Genomic DNA, 7,759 nt, shown 5'->3' with positions numbered 1-7,759 from the left:
TGCTTCAGCCGTACCTGCTTCAGTCTGCGCCCATCCTTAACCACCATACTCCATGGGGGAGTCACAGACTGAACCGGTCTTCCGCCATCAGTCTCACCACGCGCCGCTGTCGAACATTCATCAGCCGCAGAGGGAGGGCAGGAGACAGGACCAGAGCCCATTGGCCTCTCCAACACAGCCGAGGAAAGACCTGTCACGCTGGGCGCAAGACCCGGTTGTGTCTCCACGGCAGAGAGGCAGATAGCGTCCGGGTCACAGTGCCCCTCCACAGCTGTCAGCCGGTCGTCAAGTTTCTCAGAAACCTCCCGCAACATTTCACAGGCAGCTACTTGAGTTCCCATAGTTCTTTTTAGGTAATCAATGTCAGTATTAATTTGCTGCATTTTCCCAAGGAGCACAGACACGTCGATATGTTTAAATGAGACGGGGGGTAGTTCATCCAGGAAATGCGATACAAATCTTGGAATCTCTTCACCGCATTCATTAAGCGCTTGCAGACACATTTTGACATTATTAACATCCTTCTTTTGTCCCCTATGGGAGATCCATCGTTTATGATGTGGAAGGAGCTCTGCCAAAACTGCCTTTGAGTTCTCAATCCGCTCAGAGCTGAAACTGCTCGTTACAATCGTCACAATATCATCATGGCTTAGTGTTCGCATTTTAATCACAATAAAGTTCAGCAACTCATCTTCGACTACGACTCTTCCGTCATCAGTATGGTAAATCTCTGGTTTGATTCAAGAAAACTCTTGTGTGCACACTACCGCAGCACGCCGTGCTGCTGCTGCTGTTGTACCAGCCGCCATTGTCTTTCTCAATGAAGGGTACATATTTGTAAAGACTGTTTAGCCTAAATATGAATCGCGTTTCTGTGAGATGAATGAAGGGTACATATTTGTAAAGACTGTTTAGCCTAAATATGAATCGCGTTTCTGTGAGATGAATGAAGGGTACATATTTGTAAAGACTGTTTAGCCTAAATATGAATCGCGCATCTGTGTGTGAAAGAATAAACTGCTTTGCTATAGCCTACTGAGATGAGTAAAAATCGACTGAAATATGTTGAAATAAAATGTATTTGTATAAGCAACGTATTAAACTGCAAATTAACATTTATAGGCTATGCCCTAATATTTCATAAAAACAACGTTACAGTCAGGCGAAGTATGAAAGACAATATTTTGTTGACTAGATTTGGGTACAGTTTTTACTACAGAAATACTGTCACATCAAATAAGCTTTTCTGCTCATATATATAAAATACTATTTTGTCAAAAATAAAGTCATAGACTAAGATGTTCCAATGTTGGCTATATTCAAACTAATGAATACATATGATAAAATGTAGGCCTATAATCTTTTTTTTTTTTTACAAAGAAAGAGTACTTTTTTGCAGAAATATTGCTGAAATTGTAATTATTGTTGTAATTGTAACCTTTTTAATAAAATAGCAAAACATATTTACAAGATAGATGTAAGCAAAATCTTAAATGGTCAATATAAGTCTTCTTCAAAATATATATTTTGTCCTTGCATTGTGGCTCAGTCAGTGTCACACCTGAATGAATGGCTAATTATGCAGAGTCATTATGCAGAGTGGGTGGGACTAAGGTGTAAACTACTCCTCCCCCTCGCATATTGGCTTTCCAAGCAAAACCTGTTTTACACCATTTAAATCAATGTATTTTTTTTTTGTGAACGATAAAGCAAGACTATTTTCACATAATTTTGAAGCTAGAACTCGAAGAGAAAACATCCATTAGTCAAAAGTCTTGTGGGCACATATTTTGTATGAGTTTTGTGGTCTTATTTCAGCAACTTTCATTTTTATTTTTTTAAATAACCACGCATAAACATTATTCTCTTAAAAATACAAACATCTACATACATGTTGCTCGCATATTATGGTAGGCCTGTTTGTGCTATATAGAGTGAATTTACACCTTTGCCATTAACATGTTTATAAATAACTGAAAAAAGCACAAATGTCAGAGCATGTCAGAACATCTCAAGGGCCCCAAAAACAGCTTGGTCCCCAGAGGGTTAATGGCACCCCTGGTATATATGATCAAAAAAGGCAAAAATCACAAAAATCAAACCTTTCATTGAAGTAAAAGAATTGAAAGTGGGGGGTAAATCACATTATGAAATAAATGTTTTTCTCCAAAACACGTTGGCCACAATTATTGGCACCCCTAGAATTTTTTACAAATAAAATATCTCTGAAGTATATTCTCATTAATATTTACCTTTATTTAGCACACCAGGGTGACCAGGAACATGAAATTGTCTAGCTGTGACTTCGTGTTTCACAGGAGTTTAAATATGAGGAAACACAAAGGCCAAAGCCCCTTATTCATCCATCACAATGAGTAAAAGAAGAAAGAAAAATATATGTAAGAAAATAGCTGAATAATTGAAAATCCCCATTCAACACATCAGGGCAATAATTAAGAAGTTATAATCAACTAAAGATGTTACGAATCTGCCAGGAAGAGGACGTGTGTCTATATTGTCTTAATGCGGTGAGGAGGAAAGTTTGAGTGGCCAAAGGCTCTTCAAGGGTCACAGATGGAGAATTGCAGAGATTACTGGAGTCTTGGGGTCAGAAAGCCTAAAAAAAAAAGATCAAACAACCCCTACATCCCCACATGTTGTTTGGGAGGGTTGCAAGAAAAATCCTCCTCGCTCCTCCAAAAATAAACTCCAGCATATTCAGTGGTCAGACACGACTGGATCTTCAAACGAGACCGGATTCTGTGGTCAGATGAAACAAAAAAAGGGCTTTTTGGCAGCAAACCCAGCAGATGTGTTTGGAGCAAACAGGGATGAAGAGTCCCCCATGCCTACGGTTAAATATACTGCTGGATCTTATATGTTGTGGGCCTATTTATTTGCTGGAGGTTCTGGACATCTTGTTCAGAAACATGGTATTATGGATTCTAGCAAATACCAACAGATAAAGAAATCAAAACCTGACGGCCTCTGCTAGAAATCTTATAATGGGCCGTGGTTGGATCTTCCATCAGGACAACGGTCCAAAACAAACATCAAAATCAATACAAAAATGGGTCACTGAGCACAAAATGAAGCTTCTGCCGGGCGTCCCAATTATGCGGCTCTTGTTTGGTAGCTGGATAGGGCCCACCCGTCCAACGCTGTGAACTGCTGGTCAAACAAACAGACTTCTTCTCGAAACGCCAACCCGCCAAATCTTTAGTCTGGCAGCTGTCCTTTGCTCATTTGCTTTTTGGGGGAGTACTTTGGGTTTAGTCCCTTTGCACTTTGGTCCATTCTAATGGTTTTGAAAGTGCTTTATAAATAAAAGTTGAGTTGAGTTGAGTTGAGTTTAGGCCAAATTCCAATCTCGGAGCCCTCACCCTGAAAGTATCACCATCACACTTGTTGCATTAATCCATCCAGTTGTTATTGGTGACGTATTTGTTGCTTAAGTGTGCGTGAACTGGAAGTTGCCACCGACATTACTTCAGTATTGTGACGTATTGCCAAGTGAAGAGGATAATTGGAGAGGAAATCTCAGCAGTGGCCAGTTGCAGGAGAGCAGTTAAGGAGACGTTATGGTCAACTGAAGGAACACCATTCCAGAAGGGAAGCTATCTTCACATTTTCAGTTAAGATTTAAGTAAAGTAAAAAAGTAAAGACAACTTGCATTGATGAAGTTTTACCACAAGACTAGCAATTTGCATTACAAACAGGGTAAAATTGGATTTTAATGGTTTTAACTTCTAATGGTTATTGGTAACATGTTTATGGCTGAACAGCTCAGACACATCAAGCCTGGATTAAGAACTAGTGGCAACAAGAAACCGTGGTTTATGTTTTCATTGTCTGCATCTGGGTTCAGTTGCGCTCGAAGACAGTGCAAGACTACAGCCAACAAGCAAGCACATCTACACCTGTATTACCTGTCCACACCAGCAGGGGGTAGTAGTCTGTGTTCATCACTCAAAAGAAACTGGAACTTGGACTGCAGATATGCTAACCATAAGCAAGCAGAACTTGATTGATGTTGATCACTTAATCTTCTCTTTCTTTCATTCCAGACGGCATGTTGTTGATGGAAATATTGCATTGGACTGCTCAGAAGAACCCTTCTGTGTGTGCCCTCTGGACTTCATTGTTTGCTTAATCACTCTTTCTTCTCATTGGTTTGATGAGCTGAACAGTTTGGGTAAGGGCAACATGCTTGCTTAAGCTCATTTGGGTAATTGCATTTACAGGGGCTTCTCAGCTGCTTGTAACAGAAGAGAACCCCTTCGCTGCTCCTCTCCTCCTGTAAGGGGAACTCTGTCTCACAGTCTCTGCTATTACAGAGGGACACGCTGCTCCTTTACAAATGTCCTATTCTTGTCTGTCTTTTACAGTATCAGAGTTTTTTTTTTAAAAGGCATTCAGATTTCTCGCTGTCAGTTTGTGTTTGGGGGATATTAGCTTATGGTTTTGTTTTGGGGGGTTATTGCTGCTGCCCCTGCTTTGTTGTAGCTTTTTAATTTTTTTAATTTTATTATAGGTTAAAACAAAAGACACTAGAGACACAGAGGGGGTTTTGCATCAACACACCATTTATTTTGTGTACTTTACATTTTCAATTCTCAAAAAACTTACAAATTTGCACAAATATTCTTGCCTGTAACACTAGAAAAGATATATACTGTGGTATACTGAGCTATTAATTCCTCTCGAACTGTGGCTGATAGGATCTCCTCACTGTGATTCAGTATCCCTGGGAAGTAACAGATAAGATATGTTAGTACACAAGACACTCATTATTAGGTTTAATTTGACTAACAAGGTCCACACACTATATAAATATTTGTATAGGCTGTACTGTGATGAGTGACAATGTGTAAAGCCCTGTGAGTGTTTAAAAGCACTGTCACCCACTTCAACAGTCTAGCAGTCGGGAAAGCTGAAGTTTACAATGAAGTTGGGATTGACTTATAGTTCCTATATTGTTTCCATACTGTGTGCAGTTGATGTTTTTAATTATCAGTAAATTAGTTGTTTTCTATGTAGCTTGACTATTTCAACAATACAAGACTAGAAATAGTAAAAAATGAACATGTTATTGTAGTAGATTGTCCTAGTTTGAGACCAGTGAGGTAAAAGGCAGTTTACAACTGAACATATTCTGGTCGCATTAAATTTCCTTTCCATTCTTATAGCTTTACCTTTGGTTGTGGCTTTTTAACCTAAATGGAAAACAATATATGAAATACAAAACTATTGGTTGTTGGGATAAAACTGACTGCCACCCTGGTTATAGCTAGGGTTAGGGTTAGGGTCGTATACCTGGTTCAGTGCCACATTGACCACAGTAGAGCCTCTGTTACAGGTGACTTTGCAGGCAAATCCTGAGATACGGATGGAGATGATGAACTGAGTAATGCAGAACACCAGCATTATTCCACTGATCCCCAGAGCATAGATCTAAAATATATTCAACAAGATCAAATAAAAGTAGATTACAAAATATTATACTACATATAAACAGTCATATTATGGCTTTTGAACAATTGAAACAGTGCACAAGTCACATGGATTACTTTCTAATTTTTATGATACTTCTATTATGCCTTTTGTGTCATTTGAAGAACAATTTCTAGTCGTTAGTCATCATAACTGTATGGAAAAGACTGAAAAGCATAATATTTATTAGTAAAAAAACAATTCAATTAGTAAATGATGACACAGTTGTCATTTTTGGGTGAACTATTCAAGTAAACAGCAATTAAAGAAAAAACAAACAAATTTAAACTGATCACATTACTATAGTATTGCACATTGTGCATTTGGTACCTTCAAATAGTTTTCAGAAGAACGATTATAGTCATAGTACCATCTTCTGGAAATGATTTCAATCTCTATGGACATCAGAACGATGGCTGTCACTGCAGTTATGGCACTGAACACATTCATTATAAGAGAGGCTCTGACCTGCAGAGGAAAAGAGCTGACATGTGAAAGTGACAGTAATAGTAATTACACTTATAAAATGTCCTGAACTGCAGGTTTAAATATGTAAATTGATAATGAGTCAGATCTCCTTTTAGTCCATATTCTTTTAATGGTAAAAATGTGTCATGTTCTATAAGAAAGTTGATATTAATGTGCAATCTTCTGACTACTGTGGGAAAAGAGAGTTTTGGAGGAAGTTTATGGTATTTTTAAAACTTATTTGCCTCAATTTGTAATCATTTAAATATACATATATACATTTTGACAGAATAGGTAAATCTTATGTAAAAATCACTTTATAGGGGATCTACACACACACACACACACACACACACACACACACACACACACACACACACACACACACACCATATTCATTTCCTATGTGGCGTCTACAGAGCCCCAAACATCCTGAGTGTGACTTTTTTTTTTACCATTTCTTTTTTTCTGTGTGGATATAGTAAGTGTGAGAAAATTCATCAAGTTTCATGCCATTTAGATGAAGTGATAATATTTGTGTTTTAAATATTATAGCACACGTCATGTGTAGTTTCCCCCGGCCCCAACAGCACATACGGGTTAAACAGATGCTGCTAACAGATGATGATATCTGGACTGCTGCTATATGTTTGACAGCTTGTAATGATTTAATAATAATAGTGTATGAATACATTAGAAACATTGAGGCAAAAGGAAAGTTTTCACACACAGATTTCAGCACATTATGTACGTACCACACACAGATGAAGTTTATTCTGCGCAGCAACAGACAGAGATCCAGCACTGATGAACTGAGAGAGAAACACACATTTTACAGTTCACTCTGGAAATTAAAAAGAGTAAAACCATTAAATGAAACTTACAATAAGGGATCCCCAGTAGGTGATGCCACTGATGATAGACAGATAGAAACGGCTTGGCTCACTGTAGACACTGGTGTGTAAGATACCCAATAAAAACACCACCACTCCAATCATTATTTGGACAGTCTAGACAGGGCAGATATGAGTCAAGTAGTGTTCTTCATAAGGGCATAGCATTCATGTTTGAACACACACACACACACACACACACACACACACACACACAGACACAGAGAAGCTATATTAATGTGTTATGCACTCTACAGTCTTAAGGCAATCAGACAGGAACACATCTGTTAACTTGAGGTCATATAATAACAGCTCTTTATTTTCTGTTCATTCACAGAAGAAAATTAGACACTAAAAATATTCCCCAAATCCTCCATAATTGTAATTCATCATTAAATGCATTACCCCCAGTGCCTTTGGTTGTGCTTTGAAAAAGCCAGTAAGAGCCGTACTGGGCTGTGCTCCTCTGGTCTCCTGTCCATCATCACCAGTCACAATATTCTGTGTCACCTGTGGATTTACTTGGATGACAACTGTAGCTTTATCAGAGGAGATGATCCTGCTGGTTTCCATTTTAGGAAGAGTTTTCGCCTGGAATTAAGCGTTCAGATTCTGCAGTTCACAACTCACTCAAGGCTGTTTTATTTTCTGTGTTTCATGTACAGTATTTATGATTACAGCATTATCTGATGCCCTTGTCCAGAGCGACTGATAAAACCGTGATACTTGCTTTACTAAGGCTTACATGAGCTTATAGACGTCTTCCTCTCCTCCGAAAGATCTCAGGACTCAAATTTACTCTGTTCACTATATTCATGATTGTATATTTTGTAGCCTAATGTCCAAACAAATCCACAACTAATAAATATAATTTTATGTGCCAAAACAATAAATGAACAACCGT

The 7,759-nt window shown here is 38.3% G+C and overlaps 1 protein-coding gene across 1 annotated transcript in view; it reads right to left on the bottom strand.

Annotated features, from left to right (window-relative positions):
* Nucleotides 1–4,566: 4,566 nt before the first annotated feature.
* The window catches only part of LOC311280999 (membrane-spanning 4-domains subfamily A member 8-like), a 3,403-nt gene continuing 210 nt past the window's right edge, over nt 4,567–7,759 (bottom strand). Inside the window, exons 2-7 of the mRNA XM_084393619.1 lie at nt 7,261–7,446; nt 6,847–6,972; nt 6,718–6,774; nt 5,825–5,962; nt 5,318–5,455; nt 4,567–4,748 (exon numbers count right to left, since the gene is read on the bottom strand). Coding sequence (XP_084249745.1) covers nt 4,740–4,748; nt 5,318–5,455; nt 5,825–5,962; nt 6,718–6,774; nt 6,847–6,972; nt 7,261–7,428 — 636 coding nt within the window. The 5' untranslated portion in view covers nt 7,429–7,446 and the 3' untranslated portion in view covers nt 4,567–4,739. The remainder of the gene's footprint in view (nt 4,749–5,317; nt 5,456–5,824; nt 5,963–6,717; nt 6,775–6,846; nt 6,973–7,260; nt 7,447–7,759) is intronic.

Source organism: Rutilus rutilus (assembly GCF_951802725.1).
Source record: "Rutilus rutilus genome assembly, chromosome: 21".
Taxonomy (NCBI): domain Eukaryota; kingdom Metazoa; phylum Chordata; class Actinopteri; order Cypriniformes; family Leuciscidae; genus Rutilus; species Rutilus rutilus.
The sequence above is the reverse complement of the archived record's forward strand: the minus strand, read 5'-3'. Positions and strand labels throughout refer to the sequence as shown.